The sequence below is a fragment of the Citrus sinensis genome, chromosome 7 (assembly GCF_022201045.2).
Source record: "Citrus sinensis cultivar Valencia sweet orange chromosome 7, DVS_A1.0, whole genome shotgun sequence".
In the NCBI taxonomy this organism is placed as follows: Eukaryota; Viridiplantae; Streptophyta; class Magnoliopsida; order Sapindales; family Rutaceae; genus Citrus; species Citrus sinensis.
In genome coordinates, this window is record NC_068562.1 from 9,559,897 (window position 1) to 9,578,329 (window position 18,433).

Genomic DNA, 18,433 nt, shown 5'->3' on the forward strand with positions numbered 1-18,433 from the left:
TAATCCGAATGTTTTCCTTTTGTTTCGTTTATTCAAATATTAATCGGATGTATTATATTTCTGAACAGGTTCGCATCAAAATGTTAACGAACATGTTGTAGAGTCATCTGAGAGACCAAAGCCACAGAAGAGATCTCAAATGGCGTCGCCAGTGCAAGGCACGTGATTTCTCAAACGATCAAGTAACCGAGTTATATAGAGCAACTGATGGACGGTTTAGATTGAATCCTGCAATCTCATTTTGGGTGTATCTTACAAATCTCACCCCACGCACAAACCTTATCTTCTTTTAATCTTCTTTAAAGCTCTCTCCTCAGACCATCCTGAGCTTCAATCCACTGCTCAAACCCTCTTAATTGGCCCCCGACTTCGCTGCAGATATCGAAACTTCAAGTTCTCTTTCAAGGTATTTTGAACTCTCTTCAACCTACCGCTTTGCTTTAGAAATGTTTTTGTCCGTTATTTTAAATTTTGTCCCATAATATTATTTGTGTGCCCATTACAGGCGGGTGAAGTGACACGCTAACACAATGGAAATTCACGTAAAGGAGACAACAATTATACGGCCTGCTCATGAAACGCCGAAACATTGTCTGAAAATTTCTGAATTGGACTTGTTGGTGCCATCAATTCACGTGCTCGGGGTGTATTTCTATCGGCGGCCAAATAATTCTTCCGATTTTTTTGAAGCTGGATTGTTGAAGGAGGCTTTGAGTAAAGTTCTTGTGCCATATTACCCCATGGCTGGAAGAGTGGGAAGGGCTGAGAATCGCAAATTTATTGACATAAATTGTAATGGAGAGGGAGGTCTGTCCATGGAGGCCGAAACAACTTGTGTTATTGATGATCTTGGTGACTTTGAATCAACAATCAGCAGGGAATACTAATTTTAATAAATACTGATGATTCACATTAGTCATTTAGTTACTTCATTTACAGGTGTTTGCAGAGCACCCAGCACTGGTCCCAAGAAAGTACTTGCAAAAGAAAAGCGGTTTTCGTTATCAGCTCGAGTTAATTGGAGCACAGTGGGCAGCCAAGCCTGATATGCCTCCCTAAGCAATCGATCAGTTTCGTCAACAACCTGAGTAACACAAATAATCAGAGTCTGGTTTACTGCAAACAAAATTATCTATATTGAAGTATGCCAAGATAATTGGCTAGGGCTTGGTCCGGTCACAATAATTGAATGTGATTTTCCACAGACGAATGGTCCTAAAATAAGTATACCTGAGAAATACAAATCATATTGTCTGTTTGGTGCGGCAACCAATTAATGGATAAAAGAAAGGTCCAGCTAGTGGGCCAGATATATTGACACATGGTATTGTGAATCAATGAAAGTAACTTCATAACAAAATTAATTAGAACTAAGTATGCAGTACATATCAACGTGGAATTTGTCAAGACTTCTGATAAAGTTAGCATAAGATAAACAATGTTCAAAATACTTGTAGAATCAATGCATCTGCAAAGCACACCATTAAAGTTGGCGTGGTTGGGCAATTGGAAACAAATGAATTTAGTAAGTTTATACTTAACTAGAGCTTTAGCATTGCGGTGTGTCTATGTAAGTTATAGGGGTAGCCAACTTACAAGGTAACAGAGATGCTCGAGGGTAAATCCCCTAGTAGCATTGGTATGGTCCATTAGCCTTCCTGGAGTTGCCACCAATATATCTACTGCATTCTGTAACTCTTGTAAAAGATCCTCAGGGTCATAACAGATTTCTGCCTCCAGCTTAGGTCTCTTAATAAGCTCCGAAATTTCATCAGCAATAGACGACTGACCCACAGCCAAACCAACAGACAAACCCACTGCAGGTGCAATCGCAGCAAAACCATCCTTGACCTGAGGCAAAGAAATAAACAAGTGACTATCAAATTGCACACACATTTCAGCAATCGAATGATCCGCAATCAATCCAAAAATATTTTTACAACAATATTTGCATCGAGCAGAGTTAACCTGCAAAGCTAGATCGCGTGTAGGCAGCACCACCAAAGCACGTAGACATCTAACAGCACGATTGGACAATGCTTGAACTATTGGCAAAGCATAAGACAAAGATTTCCTACTTCCTGTAGGTGAATTGGTGCAAAGGTCTCGTTCAAATAGACCAGGGCCTATTGTCTCTTGCCAAACCGCAACTTGCACTGGGAAGAGTGACGAGATACCCATGTTCTGCAAAGCCACCTTCAACCTTATTTTGCAATAAATTAACAGTGGGCTAAAAGAAAGTAATGCCTACGAAAATCAACAAAACAATATGTACTATGTTTGAAGAGGCTACCTGGGGTCAAGACAAGGGAGGTGATCAAGAGGACAGTCTTCAAAGAGACTGACATCAACTGGGCTTCGCATCCATGGCAAGATTGGCACGCTCTTCTTCTTAGCTTCCTCCATTATTCTTCTCCGACAAATCTAAACCCTACAACAACGATGCAAATGGGTTTTAGACTTAGTTACAAGTGCTAAACCTGTCATTATATACAAGTGCTCCTGTATTTGCATGTGTATGGTACTGATATGAATTCACCACTCAAAGTTGGTCACGTGTCAAATGTATATTGAAAATCACATATTCTCCCGTTTTTGTTTCTAAAGTTAGCATTGATCCTATTTGTTTACATGACGGCTGTTTCTGCAAAAATTATGAAAGACTCAATTGCATGAAGCCTAAATTATTTTTCTGAATTGCTGTTAATATTCTGCAAACATGATTTCCTTGGAGGGTAATAGTAGCATACTAGTACACTGCAGAACTTCTAATATCACGGTTAGATTTCTTTAGATTTCTATAATAGGCCGGTGATCTTAAATCCTGGTGATAAATCAATTGCAGTTTTGGAAACACAATTTCTGGAGACGATCCATCTATGCTTCGTCTTAATGTGAGTTACAACAACAACGAAAGGTTGATTGAAAGGCTTTTTACTCATCGGCTTAAAAATGCTAAAATAACTGAATCAGTTCATGATAATACCTTGCATCTCAATGCCGAAAGGTCACACAATCCATTCTCATGATCACCTTAATTTATATATTGCATTCAGCAAATTCTTTCCCACATCGACAGGGCAACCTAAGCAAGCTGCAGACGGAAGCTATAAAAGCCGAGCCGAGACATGAAGCAAAGCATACCTTTCTCGGCCTTTTGGCTAAGATCAAGTGTAGTATCTGTTCTTATCAGTTTAATATCTGATATGTGGATCATCGATCCACACGATATTAAATTAATTTTTTTAGGGGAGGACTCAATGCGGTAGCTTGCTACCGTGAGCTCTGCGCGTCGCCCATGCATTCCACTACAGCACGGGCCAGGCGCACCCCACCAATTCCGAGTTTTCAATTTTTAATTTTTTATTTTAAGCTAAGTAGTCTGGATTTATTATGGAACATTACGACCGAAATAAATGGATCGGCCCTTTGGTCGTCTTCTAGGGTGAGGGTAAAGCTTCCTGCTGAGAGCCCCGTGTCTCTCGCTCAAGCGTTGCACTACTGCAAGGGCCGATGACTTTATACCAAATGAAATTTTAGCGTAAAATATTTTATGTTTTTACAAATAACATTTTACCTCTGGCGCTACCCCTACCAGAATCTTTATCAAAATTTTAAGAGTAAATAAATCATATTTTAAGTTCTTACAAGATAATTTACCTCACAATTTGTCTAAAAGCTTTTTGAGGGTGTAAAGAATTGTTAGGAGCTTGAATAAAGTGTGATGAAAACAAATCTTCAACATTATTCATAAAGATCCTTCCAGCAAAGAGTATTCAGTTTCCCTCACATTGTATGTAATATGATCATTCTGCTATAAGGAGATTGGTTTTCAGACTCATGTTCACTACTACAATTTTTCCCTTCTCTTTTTGGTTTTTTGGTATTAATACATGGTACTGAGTACAACTTCAAATGTGTATAAAAGAGCTTCTCTACGTGTGCCACTCAATCAATTATGATTGAAACTAGATGGCTCTAAAACTTTTGAAGCTACTTCACAACCGGGATCTCACTTTTTTCAATTTCCCTTCACGCAGAAGAATTCTGATCCACGAAAGCATTGTTGCCAATGCCAGAATCTGCTCCAGCTGCATTGGCACTGGTAACAGAAGCTCCTGTTCACAAATTAACAATTTCGAAGATGATCCTAATTCCACAAAGATGACGTTTCCTCTTCCCACTAGAATGTAGAAGTTGTTTCTTAACATAACGCAGCGCTAATGATAAATTCGAATGTCTCTTCCTCAATACCAATTAAACCTACGCTCTTTCTAATCGAGCGTAAAACTTTTATCAAAGACTAGGTTATGGTGGATTAAAAAAAAGAAAAAAAGACGTTACTTGTGGAACTTAGCTTGGGAGAATCATCATACCCTTCACTCACAATAACACAAGCTGGGACTGAGCACAGAAGTTGACGAAGTAAAATTTAACCTCAAACAATAAGCTAATTCCCACATGGACCAGATTGCAATATAGACTGTGATGGAATCAATTTATTAAGAGAGCTATTCAAAATCCCAAAGCATCTTTGCGCTTGGGGCAATGACGCAGCTAGTGAGGTTCTAACCGAGGCGCGTCTATTGCTGGTTGAAAACTATTTCCAAACCCCCTCCTAGGCCTGGGTTCAGCCCTGGCCTTCGAGAATTTCTGGAAGGGCTCCCTCCGGGGTAAAGCCCTACAATTCTTAAGTTTTAAAATTTCTTGTCATTGACGTGCCGACTCAATTGCCCAACACGTGAGCCAATTTCCTTAAGGGGCCACATTCGATCATAAGCTTGTTATTAAGACATCTAATGTCTTTGATTCTAACGCAAAGTGAAAGATTGTCTAATTAGTATGAATTTGATGACAATGCTATGTTTGCTGTAGGATTTGAGCAAAAATAAAAACAGCAAGATTTGATTATGCTGTCAATAAAATCCTGCAAGATTGTAGGAAAAATTTGTTTTCGAATTTTATGATATCATATATATGTTAAAGATATGTAGGCAGATTTTTTGGCTTTGTTTGTTTCTTTTCTTGTATAAATTCTAATACTGCAGCAATGAATGAAATGCAATTAACAGCCTCAATTTCTCTATGTTATCTTTTCTTTGTTTAAAACCAATAAAGTGGTATCAGAGCCCTTATTCTTAAGGGACCTGTAACGTGATTAGAGAGGCTTCCTACACTTCAATATGGCAGGAAATGGTTTCTTATCTGCTCCTCTAGTTTTCACATGTGAAAATTATCAAATATGGGTTGTGAAAATGGAATCTTACCTGGAAGCATGTGACCTGTGGGACTTGGTGGAAGCAAATCCAGAGGATCCACCATTAGCTCATATGAGGAATAACAGGGATGAAAGAAAAAGGAGATATAAGGCCAAGACATGCATTCACTCTGCAGTTTCAGAGACAATTTTTACAAAGATCATGACCTGTGAAACAGCAAAACAGGCATGGGATTTTTTGAAGCAAGAATATCAGGGGAATGTCAGGACAAAACAAATGCAGGTCCTGAACCTGAGAAGGGAATTTGAAATGCAGAAAATAAAGGAGACAGAAACAGTTAATGACTATAAAGACAAGTTGATGATGATTGCCAATAAATTTAGAATGCTTGTGGAAGAGTTTTCTGATAGAAGGATTGTAGAGAAGATTTTGGTGACCTTGCCTGAGAGATTTGAATCTAAAATCTCTTCACTTGAAGAGTCCAGAGATATGTCAACAATAACATTGGCAGAGCTTGTCAATGCACTGCAAGCTCAAGAACAAAGGAGAGCTTACAAAAAGGAGAAGATGGTTGAAGGAGCATTTCAAGTGAAAGAGGCTGATCAAGCTTAGGGAGGCAGCAAAGAAAAGAAACAGTGGAGTAAGAAGATTTACAAGAAGGGGGAAAGTAGCATCAATGAAGGCAACAAGGGCAAGCACTCCCCGTGTCCTCACTGTAAGAAAACCTCTCATCCGCAAAAGAAATGTTGGTTTAGGCCAGACATTCAATGCAGGGCATGCAAGCAAATGGGGCATATGGAGAGGGTGTGTAAAAACAAACAACAAGAAGGACACCAAGCTCAAGCAGCAGAACAACAACAGGATGATCAACTTTTGTTGTATCTTGTTTTTCAAGTAACAGTTCGAGTGATAATTGGCTCATAGACAGCGGATGCACAAATCACATGTCTTTCGATGAATCTCTTTTCAAAGAAGTAAACAAGTCAAAAGTGTCAAAAGTGTCAAGAGTTAAAGTTGGCAATGGGCAGTATATTGAAGTGAAAGGTAAAGGGACAGTTGCAATAAAAAGCTCAGCAGGTATCAAATTAATTTCTGATGTATTACTTGTTCCTAAAATTGATCGAAATCTGCTGAGTCTGGGACAATTGCTTGAGAAAGGTTATTCTGTTGTATTTAAGAATAACATGTGTGTCATTACTGACCCAAATGGTGTAGTGTTGTTCTCTGTGAAAATGAACAGCAAAAGCTTCAACTTAAGTTGGAACAAGGATAAATCTAGTGCATATCAATGTACTTTGAACCATGCTGAGTTATGGCACAAGTGGATGGGGCATTTTCATTATTCTGCATTAGATTACATGCAGAAAAATGATCTTGTGCAAGGAATGACTTTCAATAGAGGAGGAGCATCAGTGTGTGGAGTCTGTCAGCTGGGAAAACAAGCTAGATTGCCATTCCCTGTTAATAAGGCATGGAGAGCAGTTGAGAAGTTTCAGTTGATCCACACAGATGTTTGTGGACCTATGAGGACTGCATCCTTAAATGGTAATAAGTACTTCATGGTTTTTATTGATGATTTTAGTAGAATGTGTTGGGTTTACTTTCTCAAACACAAATCTGAAGTTGCTAGTGTGTTTTGGAAGTTTAAAATATGGATTGAAAATCAAAGTGGCTGTAAAATCAAGGTGATTAAATCTGATAATGGGACTGAATATACAGCTGATAAATTTGCTAAGTTTTGCGAAGCTGCAGGGATTGAACATCAGCTTACAGCAACCTATACACCTCAACAAAATAGAGTCAGTGAGAGGAAAAACAGGACAATCATGGAGATGGCTAGATGTTTGTTGTTTGAGAAGGAAATGCCAAAAATGTTTTAGGCTGAGGCTGTTAATACTGTTGTATTTCTGCAAAACAGGTTACCAACAAAGGCTTTAAAGGGAAAAACACCTTTTGAAGTGTGGTTTGGTTTTAAACCCTCTATTCATAACTTGAGAATTTTTTGTTGCTTGTGTTTTACTCATGTTCCAGATGTAAAAAGAGAGAAGTTGGATCAAAAGGCAAAATGTGGTGTTTTTGTAGGATATAGCACTCTCACCAAAGGTTATATAGTTTATTAACCTTTGACGGGAAGAATCATAGTGAGTAGAGATGTTAAATTTGATGAAATCGGAGGATGGAATTGGGCAACAGCTGAACCAAAGCAAGTTTATGCAGAAGAAAAAGCACCAGAATTGCAAGATGATGATATAATTGATGATGAACCAATAAGAGGTACTAGACCACTTACAGAAATTTATCAAAAGTGCAATATAGCTGTGCTTGAACCTGCAAGTTATGATGAGGCTACTAAAGATCCAAAGTGACTTGAAGCAATAGAAGATGGGATCAAGATGATTCACAAGAATCAAACTTGGGAGTTGGTGGATAGACCACTACACAAGAAAACTATTGGTGTGAAATGGGTTTATAAAACCAAACTCAATGCTGATGGTTCTGTAAACAAATTCAAAGCAAGGCTGGTTGTAAAAGGGTATGCTCAACTATTTGGTGTTGACTTTTCTGAAACGTTTGCACTTGTAGCACGGCTGGACACCATTAGATTGCTTCTAGCACTTGCAGCACAAAAGCAATGGAAAATCTACCAGCTTGATGTTAATCAGCCTTTTTAAATGGCTATTTAGATGAAGAAATCTTTGTTGAGCAGCCTGAGGGTTTTGTTGTAGATCCGAAGAAAGTATATTTGTTAAAAAATGCATTATATGGCTTAAAGCAGGCTCCAAGAGCTTAGTACAGCAGGATTGATGATCATTTGCTGAACATAGGCTTCAACAAGAGCATGAGTGAATCAACTTTGTATATTCAAGTAATTAATCATGAATTGATTGTTGTTTCACTTTATGTTGATGATTTGCTTGTCACAGGAAGCAATGAAGAATTAGTAAAGCAATTTAAGGTTCAAATGATGCAAGCATTTGAAATGACTGATTTAGGAGAGATGACTTTCTTTTTAGGTCTGGAGATTCAAAAGTCACAGCAAGGGATCTTCATTGGACAGCAAAAATATGTAAAGAAGTGCTAAAGAAATTCAACATGGAGGATTGCAAGTCAGTATGTACTCCTTTAGCTCAAAATGAGAAATTTAATAAAGATGATGGTGCTGAAAAGATTGACGAAGCATTATATAGGAGTATTATAGGTTGCTTGATGTATTTGACAGCCACAAGACCTGATATAATGTTTGTTGTGAGTTTGCTATCCAGATATATGCATTGTGCAAGTGAATTGCACTACAAGGCTGCTAAAAATGTGCTCAAGTATATCAAGGGAACTTTGGATCATGGAATAAAATTTGAGAAGAAAGACAAGTTGATTTTGCATGGTTTTGCTGATAGTGATTGGGCAGGATCCTGTGATAATATGAGGAGCACGTCAAGCTACTTGTTTAGTCTCGGTTCAGGTTGTTTTTGTTGGAGTTCAAAGAAGCAGGAAATCGTAGCTCAGTCTACTGCTAAGGCTGAGTATGTTGCAGCTGTTGCTGCAGTCAATCAAGCCTTATGGCTAAGGAAGCTTATGACAGATTTGAAAATGATTCAGGATTATGCAACTGAAATCTTTGTTGATAATCAAGCTGCCGTAGCAATTTCTAACAATCCAGTGTTCCATGGGAAGACAAAGCATTTCAAAATTAAGTATTATTTTGTTAGAGAAGTCCAGATGAATGATGAAGTAAGGCTCGTGTATTGCAAGACTGAAGATCAGCTAGCTGACATTTTGACAAAGGGACTGTCAAAGTCAAGATTTGAGTTGTTGAAGAAAAGAATTGGTGCTGCAGCAAAAATAGCAAGGAGGAGTGATGACAATGCTATGTTTGCTACAGGATTTGAGCAAAAATAAAAACAGCAAGATTTGATTATGCTGTCAATAAAATCCTGCAAGATTGTAGGAAAAATTTGTTTTCGAATTTTATGATATCAGATATATGTTAAAGATATGTAGGCGGATTTTTTGGCTTTGTTTGTTTCTTTTCTTGTATAAATTCTAATACTGCAGCAATGAATGAAGTGCAATTAACAACCCCAATTTCTCTGTGTTATCTTTTCTTTGTTTAAAACCAACAGAATTAAAGTTTAATCAAAGGAAGTGACTGAAAGTTAATCATGCTTTGCAACAATCACATATCATATAGTATGGTGTTGAGAAATTGTTTATGATTCTTCCAGCAAGAGATAAGAGGTGGAATCCTGATTCTTGATATAGATTTCTTCAATGGTTTTGATCTTTCAGTGTACCGGTATATTTATTATTATTTTAAATTTAATATGTTGAAAAATATATTACAACTGAATAAAATCTGCCCAAAAAAATAAGAAGGTAATTTATTATTATAAATGCATTTCATAGATTGTAGTTTATGAATCCATATAGAACATTGTGCAGTGTCATGTCATCTGCTTAATCGAAGAGCCAACAAGCGAAAAGATATAGTTATGTATATAGTCCCACATGGCTAAGTTATCAAGCCAGTTACCAGAAGAGATGTATATAATATAGATAATTTTCGCCAAGTGTTATTATGGAGCCGTGTGGTAAGCACAGGGCGAACTATTCTTTCGCCTTTTACTAAAGAATACCGTGTGCTTGCCACTTTCAGCGGCATACTTTAATTTTTGTAGGTGTTGTATTCTTTTGAGTGCAGCCCCTAGCAAAATTTAGTCCAATGTTTTCTTGAATAGTTTATCATATTTGTATGCGAGGCTAATTTTTTTTTGTACTTTTTTTAATACAAAATGATTTAGCAAAATCAAAAAACACACCACAGGTTTGTCACATTTGTCGAGCCTAGCCTCAACCCTGTGGAGAATTCTGTTCTGGGGTATTTTATATTTATATGACAAAATCATTTATGCTTTATGCCAATATAACAACTGCACAGGATTTAATGCCCATGGCATTTTGGTGGGCTTTAATCTAAAATACCCCTTGCATCTTCATCAAAAGCATATGTCCTACAAAATTATCCAATACTTCACCAAAATTACCATATTCTCTCAACAAAATTCAAACAAACCTTAATATTTCCTCAACTAATGCCTTAAAATAATCTTTATAAATCTTGCATGCTCTCTTATGAAGCCGCATTATCTTTAATATTTATCATAAGATTAGTTTTGATGTTTACTAATAATCAACGGTGTTAAGAGTGTTTATGATTTAGTTTTTGTTTCATAAAACATGATCAACTATACTTAAATATACAGGTCACTTATTCACTTGCCATGTGTGTGGTGAAATTCATTGTGCCTGATCTTTTGAGAGAAATTATTTTTGTTAATGTTATTACTCTGCTCTCACATGTTCTTATGGTAAACGAAGTTATCAAGAGCAAAACAACAATCTTTATCATCCTAAAGTAGCATCCTCAACTTTGAATTTTAAAAGTCCTAATTTCTTTTTTTCACGGTAAATTATCAAAACTAATAAGATCCAAGTGTAGTATCTGTTCTTATCAGTTTAATATCTGATATGTGGATCATCGATCCACACTATATTAAATTAATTTTTTGAGGGAAGGGTTCAATGCAGTAGCTTGCTACTGTGATCCCTGAGCGTCGCCCATGCGTTGCACTACTGCACGGGCCTGGCGCACCCCACCAATTCTACGTCATAACCTTGAGAGTAAACAAACTGTGATGCGAGTGCTTTGAATGTTTAATCTTGAATTTTTTTTATGCCGACATGTTAGCCAGTGCTTAAGGGTTGTATTAGATTGGTAGAAGTACCTTCCAGATTCCTTTTCGAAGAGTTTACTAATTGATTGATCGTTGCTGCAAGTTTACTGATTATTAATTTAGTTTCCGTCGCATTGTTAGTGCGATCATTCTGTAATTATGGAGTTTGGTCTCGAAGTCAATCAAGATTGTGTTACTTTCAGACTCCTGTTTACTACTACAAGCAGAGGAATATGCAGAACTTCTCTACATATGCACCTTCCTCAATTTCTCTGATGCAAGAATTCTGATCCACGAAAGTGTATTTGTCAATGCCAGGATTTGCTGCTGCTGCATTGGCACAAGTAACAGGAGCCCCCATTTAAACTAACAATTATGGAAAATGACGCCATTTAACTACAGAAAAGTGACGTTTTCACTAGGACAGACCTTTTCCATATGTAACTTTATTCTTAAAGAACTAATTCGCTTTATAATGATGCCCTTACTTCTGTAGAATCAGTGTTGATTTGTCTAAACAATGTAATGTCTGTATATGTGCTAGTGGGTTGAGAAACTAAAATACAAGGGGAAGAAGAGATAAGACATGCAAACCTTAGCATGGAAGAAGCATCAATTATTTTCCTCCACTCGCCATAGAGACAAACTTCGACCTTTTACTTCACTTGCAACCTAAAAAGTAAGCTTCTATAGTAGCTAAGTCCTACATCGACGAGTTAGCAGTGCAGACCCTAATGGAAGCAAAATATCAAAGAGAGTTGATCAGTATGGCAAAGTATCTTTGCGCTTGAGGCAATGACGCAGCTAGTGAGATTCTAACCGAGGCGCGTCTATTGCTGGTTGAAAACTATCTCCAAACCCCCTCGTAGGCCTAGCGTACTTCTACTGAATCTTTAATTCTTTATCAAAATTTTATATCAGTCGACTTTTACTTTCAAGCCAACATTTACTTAGCAGTTGCAACTTACAATTTTAAGTTTCTGTTCATCAGACTAAATTTTTTTTCTTTTATTAAATGTTAATGTGATTATTGGTTCTTAACAATTATCAGGCAAGACTAGTAGTAATCCCGAGCCTAATGCAACTCACAATTCAAGGTCATGTTTGGAAATTCCAAAAACATTTTCAAATGTGTAAACATTAATTAACTATTCACATTTATTGATTTGATATAATGGAGAGTTGATGCAGGACAAATCATTGTACCTAATAGAATAAGGTGTTTTGAACTACCACTCGGTTGTCTGTAACTGAGAAGCTCAAATGTGGTGAATCAGCACCAGGAATTGGGATAGAAAGTCCAAGCTACCGAACATTATCCATATTTTGCTCCATCATAAATCATTTCAGTTTTCTTTTGTCCAAACACTATTTTTTGACCTCCTTGCAAGAGTGTATATGAATAAAGATTATTTCTGCTGCAATTTCTTCATCAGCTTGGGTTCCATTGCTGGTAATGTATCAAAGCCTGGGTGGAAATTTGAGATATCTCTTAAGATATGCTTTTTGTGTTTATCAATAGCTTCCAAATTACTACTTTTCCAGCTTAACTGGATGCATCCGCTCGTATGACACCTGTCCGTTGATTTTTCTACGATAAAAATTAGCGTTAGTAATCAATTATCAAAGGACTACTTCACTTATGATGATAATGATGATTCGTCCACAAAAGTTACGCAACAGGATGATGCATGGATAGTGAAATGCATTACCATGTGATTCAGATTTCGGTACAGCATTCTAAGATTTTTCAACCCAATGCACTGAATTCAAGGATGTAATTCAACAGAGTTAGTTCGCGTTACACATGGTTTCTGCAATGCCTTGAACATTAATGATCCTAATGTTTTCCTTTTGTTTCGTTTATTCAAATATTAATCAGATGTATTATATTTCTGAACAGGTTCACATCAAAATATTAACGAACATGTTGTAGAGTCAACTGAGAGACCAAAGCCACTGAAGAGATCTTATATGGCGTTGCCAGTGCAAGGCACGTGATTTCTCAAATGATCAAGTAACCAAGTTATGTATAGCAAATGATGGACGGTTTAGATTGAATCCTGCAATCTCATTTGTGTATATCTTACAAATCTCACTCAACGTCACAAACCTTATCTTCTTTTAATCTTCTTTAAAGCTCTCTCCTCAGACCATCCTGAGCTTCAATCCCGTGCTCAAACCCTCTTAATTGGCCCCCGACTTCGCTGCAGATATCGAAACTTCAAGTTCTCTTTCAAGGTATTTTGAACTCTCTTCAACCTACAGCTTTGCTTTAGAAATGTTTTTGTCCATTATTATAAATTTTGTCCCATAATATTATTTTTGTGCCCATTGCAGGCGGGTGAAGTGACACGTTAACACAATGGAAATTCACGTGAAGGAGTCAACAATTATACGGCCTGCTCATGAAACGCCGAAACACTGTCTCAAAAATTCTGAATTGGACCTGTTGGTGCCATCAATTCACGTCCCCGGTGTGTATTTCTATCGGCGGCCAAATAATTCTTCCGATTTTTTTGAAGCTGGATTGTTGAAGGAGGCTTTGAGTAAAGTTCTTGTGCCCTACTACCCCATGGCTGGAAGGTTGGGAAGGGCTGAGAATGGCAAATTTATTGACATAAATTGTAATGGAGAGGGAGTTCTGTTCATGGAGGCCGAAACAACTTGTGTTATTGATGATCTTGGTGACTTTGAATCAAACACGATCCTTCTCAAACTTGTTCCCAATGTTGATTCTACAAAAGATATATCTTCTTGTCCATTGTTGGTGACACAGGTAAAAAGAAATCATAATCTATTCATTTTCAATACATTGAAAACTGCTTTTATTTTTTTGTCCATTTAATGTGATGGTTTATTTTACTATATGCATGTATTCGTTTATTAGGTAACTCATTTTAAATGTGGAGGAGCTAGTCTTGGAATAGGGGTGTATCATACTTTGGCAGATGCAACTTCAGTATTCCATTTCATCAATGCTTGGGCTGAAATGACACACGGCATTTCGATTAGCAACTTTCCATTCATTGATCGGACAGTACTAGAAATTGGAGTCCCAACTTGTGCTAAATTCCATCACATAGAACATGACCCACCTCCTTCCATAAATAATGCCCCTATTGATCAAAATCCTAGGCCCATTTCCACTGCTATTCTTAATATTTCAGTTGATCAAATCAACACCCTTAAAGCAAAATCAAAAGAAAATTATCGACCCACGAATACTATCAACTTTACCAGATTTGAGATTCTAGCTGCACATATATGGCGGTGCCTGTGCAAAGCACGTGGATTGTCTAATGATCAGGTCAGTAAGTTATATTTTCCCATAAATGGACGGTCTAGATTGAATCCGCCGCTTCCATCCGGATATTTTGGCAATGTGATTTTTCCTGGTACATCACTCGCTTTATCAGGTGATATCATATCAGAACCATTGAATTCTACTTGCGAAAGGATTCATAAAGCATTAATGCGAATGGATGACGAGTATTTGAAATCAGCTCTTGCTTACTTCAAACAACTCCCTGATGTAATGGTTCTAAGACGAGGATCACATACTTTTAAGTGTCCTAATCTCAATGTATCCAATTTGTGTCATATGTGTATTTATGATGCAAATTTTGGGTGGGGGAGGCCAATGTTTTTCAGGCCGATTGCCGTTTCAGATGGGGTTGGATTTATTTTGCCAAGTCCTAACAACGATGGGAGCTTATATTTAGTTATAAATTTGGAAACCCCACGGATCCAGCTCTTCAGGAAATTTTTTTATGAGATTCTTGTATGATAATGATACGGGAACTATACATGTTGACTCTTAAAGATAAGCACTTGTCAACGTGGTCTACAACTCTTTGTGTATTAATATTTTATATTAGCTAAGCGTTAATATGTATGATGATCAGATGTGGCTAATCTAATTCTTTAGCTTATCACATATATATAGTGTATATATTTATAAACATGCAAGACGGATACATACAGTTTTCCACGTCATCTTTCATGGTATCAGAGCTTCCCCTCTATAGAGTATTTATCCAAGGAAAATGGTAAACAAACTAAAGGAAGACTAAATGACGACAAAAACTAGCGTGGTTTCACGCGTTGCCTTACGCCAATTCGAAAATGCATGGGACCATAATAAATAATAAAATAAAGAATAAGAAAATGGAAAAGCAGCTCAAATTTCTTCATTTTATCTTTTTTCTTATACTTTATCTAGCAAATCTCCCCAGAGAGATAGAGAGGATAGGAAACTAATTTTAATCCTTTTTCCTCTTAATTTCAGCTTAGCACCGTGTGAGCATTCCCTTTTCATCAAACGATGTCGCTCTGCATTGCTTCAATTCATTTCAGCTAGGCAGCACGTTGTGAGCTCTGCTCTGTTTCGAAAATAAATCAGAACATAAAAAATTTTGTACCCAGGCCAAACTGACAAAATTGAAAAACTGAACTGACTTTTATTGATTATCTCTATTACAAGCATTGATTTTGTGCTGAGGCCAAACACTTATTATAGAAGCTTGTAGTTGAGACAGGAATAGAAACAGAGACAAACAAAAACACACAAACACAAAAAAAAAAAAAAAAATTACAGCAACAACAACTCCAGCATCAATTCCAGCACCAGTAACACTTTCAGCAAAAAAAATTCCAGTAACACTTCCAGCAACAACAACCTGGCTAAGGGGAGCCGTGGTGTGGCGCTTTGTGAGTGGATGAGGAGATGAGAAGGGAGAGAGGTTGACCCAGTTTGACCCACGAACCCAACCCGCGAACGTGACCCGGTTGGATTTCACGATCCCGGCCATTCTACTGGCCAATCAAGGTATTGATCTGAAGCTTGGAAGCCGGCCCTTGTTTCCCTGCCATCCTTGCCGCCGAAAACCAACAAGAACGCCGTCAATTTAGCTCAAAAACCGCAAATCCGACCCGACCCACGAACGTGACTCGGTTGGATTTCACGATCCCGGCAACTCCACCGGCCAATCAAGGTATTGATCTGAAGCTTGGAAGCCGACCGCTGTTTCCCTACCATCTTCGCCGATGAAAACCAACAGGAACGCCGACCTTTTAGCTCGAAAGAACCACGGCTCCAACGCACCACCGCGTGAGTTCTACTCCCTCGATCACGTGATGGTGGTGGTCCGTTGTCTGTGGGCTCGTCCGTCGTATGTGGTTTGTCAAACGGAAAGTAAGAGTGCGTGGCTGATTGTTGATTGTGGGTGTGATTCTGTGGTTTGTCAAAAGGGAAGTAAAGAGTGCGTGCGTGAGTGAGTTTGTGGTTTCTATTCCAGCTAAAAGAGAGGTGAGGGAGAAAAAAAAATTCTTGTTAATACTTTATTGGCTCACGCATTATGTTTAATTTAATTTTTTAAATTGATTGTGGGTCTAACTTAAAATTCACGCATGCTCATTTTCTAAAGAGAGAGGATAGAAAACGACAGCATGTGCTGCCGTTTCTGTCTTCTTTTTGTCGTTCCTAAGTCTCAATAGCAGCACTCTTTATCCAAACCTTGTTCAAGCCAAATTAACCATCATGACAGTAGAACATTCGGCGACTTCCAACGCTCCAACCTTAGGCCAACTCTCCAACCTAAACCCAACCAAATGGATGCATCTCCATTAATGCAGCTGCTTAGTTGCCTATACGACTGACTTCAGAAAACTACTTTACCTGAAGAGCACAATTTCTACCTCTAGCCTATTATACGAATTAACAAAATTCATTGATGGAACTCATACTTGCCCAGCTATGACCAGTCCCTCTAGCAATGATTCATCAAGCATTCAGCAATAAATCTCGATTATCTTATTAGGAAAACACAGAACCAATTCATTTTCCATACCATCTTCACTTCAACCACCGAAAGAGTAGCCCTCCTCATTGCTAGTTCTACGACATCAAAACAAGCTTAGGACAAGTTAGCACGATTGTATTCACACAAATGCAAAAGTAGGGCTTGTTCATTGAAGAAACGGTTGACGCGAACACGTGGGGAAACAAGGGAGGTGGCTGATTATCACAACACTCTAAAATCTGTAGCAGATGAGCTCCGATTGATGAACCAATCTCAGATGACGACTTGGTTGTGCGCATTGTGAACAGTATTGGGAAAGCTTTCAATGAGATAGCCAACAGCTGGAGTTCGAACAAGAGAACCGTCTATATTCTTTGACGAACTTTATGAGAAACTTAATAGATTATTAAGTAGTTGTCAAGCGTGATGAAACACAATCACCAGTTTCTTCAATCTCCGTAAATTCAAATGTAAAACAGTTTAACGAAAACACCTCTCAGCATCATCAAAACAGCCAGCAATTTCTTGGATCCAATGGACAGTTTGATAACTAATATCGTGGACAGCAGTAGAATCAACAACAATTCAGAGACCAAAATTTCAACACTCAATATCGTGATCCCAACAAGTCAACAACAATCAAAATAGCAAGAAGGGTGGCGGTTACAAGGTTTTCTTTCATCAATTTATACCCTTCACTCACCATAACACAAGCTTGGACAGAGCACAGAAGTTGAAGGAGTAGAATTTAACCTTAAATAATAAGCCAAGTCCCACATCGACGAGGTAGCAATGTAGACTGTGACGGAATCAATATATTAACAGAGCTAATCATGACTTGGAAGTATCTTTGCGCTTGGGGCAATGACGCAGCTAGTGAGGTTCTAACCGAGGCGCGTCTATTGCTGGTTGAAAACTATTTCCAAACCCCCTCCTAGGCCTGGGTTCAGCCCTGGCCTTCGAGAATTTCTGGAAGGGTTCCCTCCGGGGTAAAGCCCTACAATTCCTAGTTTCAAAATTCCTTTGTTACTGTAGTATTTCTAAAACTCTCTCGTACGGCACCTGCAAATTTAGCATAACAATTTCCTGAATATGCGGACTCAATTTACATGTGAGACAATACTACATGTACATAACTTTTCAATACTGGGTTAGTTGATCAATCTATATAACATACAGAACAAAAATTCCGTCATTTCAATCTTAAGTTTTACATCATGTTGTCAGTAACTCTACTTTCCCTGTGCTCTGCCTTCCTCGTTCTCTAAATCGATTTCTTGGTCACGTTCAGTAACACCACCATCACAGTCGTCATTTAGGATTATAATCATTATCAAAATGAAACTAGTAAATAAACTCCTCAACACGGTTAAAACGGAGGACCAATTAACTTTCATTTAGCCTAAAATCAAAGGGAAACTTGAAAACTGAAACTGAGACTAAAAAAACCTAAGTGAAATTCAAGACTCGGGTGCTAAGTAATGTTCTCACTTATAAATGCTAATAAATTATAGAGAATAAATGTATAACAAGACATGACTATTTTCACAAAATAAATTATAAAAAATGATATAAAACTGATGAGGAAAAAAAAGGAACGATATTTCGTAAGTGTCCTGGTCTGAGTTTGACCATAATGGATGGTTGGGAGGAGGCTTCACTTGTTGGCAAAAAGCAA

General features: G+C 37.8%; 4 protein-coding genes and 6 non-coding genes across 12 annotated transcripts; 8 read left to right on the forward strand and 2 right to left on the reverse strand.

The window, feature by feature from the left end:
- The first annotated feature begins 252 nt into the window (after positions 1 to 252).
- LOC102618272 (shikimate O-hydroxycinnamoyltransferase-like) lies at positions 253 to 14,893 on the forward strand. 3 transcript variants are annotated; one of them, XM_006465482.4, is made up of 4 exons: positions 13,048 to 13,192; positions 13,292 to 13,730; positions 13,842 to 14,261; positions 14,371 to 14,541. In XM_006465482.4, exons 2-4 carry the CDS (start codon positions 13,317 to 13,319, stop codon positions 14,392 to 14,394), a joined length of 858 nt encoding a protein of 285 aa, XP_006465545.2. In that variant the 5' UTR covers positions 13,048 to 13,192; positions 13,292 to 13,316; the 3' UTR covers positions 14,395 to 14,541. The 3 variants fall into 3 exon arrangements, with proteins under 3 accessions (XP_052287603.1, XP_006465545.2, XP_006465544.2); XM_052431643.1 differs by lacking the exon at positions 13,048 to 13,192 and adding an exon at positions 253 to 406 and having other exon boundaries at positions 13,842 to 14,893; XM_006465481.4 differs by having other exon boundaries at positions 13,842 to 14,893.
- LOC112498876 (hydroxycinnamoyltransferase-like) lies at positions 531 to 887 on the forward strand. The gene has a single exon (XM_025100693.2). It carries the CDS (start codon positions 531 to 533, stop codon positions 885 to 887), a length of 357 nt encoding a protein of 118 aa, XP_024956461.2.
- Positions 917 to 2,555, reverse strand: LOC127898760 (DEAD-box ATP-dependent RNA helicase 1-like). The gene is made up of 4 exons (XM_052431250.1): positions 2,294 to 2,555; positions 1,969 to 2,203; positions 1,597 to 1,851; positions 917 to 1,084 (listed from the first exon to the last, which is right to left on the reverse strand). Exons 1-4 carry the CDS (start codon positions 2,404 to 2,406, stop codon positions 917 to 919), a joined length of 771 nt encoding a protein of 256 aa, XP_052287210.1. The 5' UTR covers positions 2,407 to 2,555.
- On the forward strand, positions 3,141 to 3,335 carry LOC112496429 (U2 spliceosomal RNA). The gene has a single exon (XR_003062990.2). It is a non-coding gene; the product is annotated as a U2 spliceosomal RNA (small nuclear RNA).
- LOC127898761 (uncharacterized) lies at positions 4,443 to 4,769 on the reverse strand. Its single transcript, XM_052431251.1, has 2 exons — positions 4,735 to 4,769; positions 4,443 to 4,689 (listed from the first exon to the last, which is right to left on the reverse strand). Exons 1-2 carry the CDS (start codon positions 4,767 to 4,769, stop codon positions 4,584 to 4,586), a joined length of 141 nt encoding a protein of 46 aa, XP_052287211.1. The 3' UTR covers positions 4,443 to 4,583.
- Positions 4,531 to 4,681, forward strand: LOC112496469 (U4 spliceosomal RNA). Its single transcript, XR_003063029.1, has one exon. It is a non-coding gene; the product is annotated as a U4 spliceosomal RNA (small nuclear RNA).
- Positions 9,800 to 9,917, forward strand: LOC112496480 (U5 spliceosomal RNA). Its single transcript, XR_003063045.2, has one exon. It is a non-coding gene; the product is annotated as a U5 spliceosomal RNA (small nuclear RNA).
- Positions 10,672 to 10,874, forward strand: LOC127898971 (U2 spliceosomal RNA). The gene has a single exon (XR_008050739.1). It is a non-coding gene; the product is annotated as a U2 spliceosomal RNA (small nuclear RNA).
- LOC127899009 (U4 spliceosomal RNA) lies at positions 11,729 to 11,861 on the forward strand. The gene has a single exon (XR_008050777.1). It is a non-coding gene; the product is annotated as a U4 spliceosomal RNA (small nuclear RNA).
- A 2,708-nt stretch (positions 14,894 to 17,601) lies between the features above and the next one.
- Positions 17,602 to 17,752, forward strand: LOC112496472 (U4 spliceosomal RNA). Its single transcript, XR_003063030.2, has one exon. It is a non-coding gene; the product is annotated as a U4 spliceosomal RNA (small nuclear RNA).
- The last annotated feature ends 681 nt before the right edge of the window (positions 17,753 to 18,433 follow it).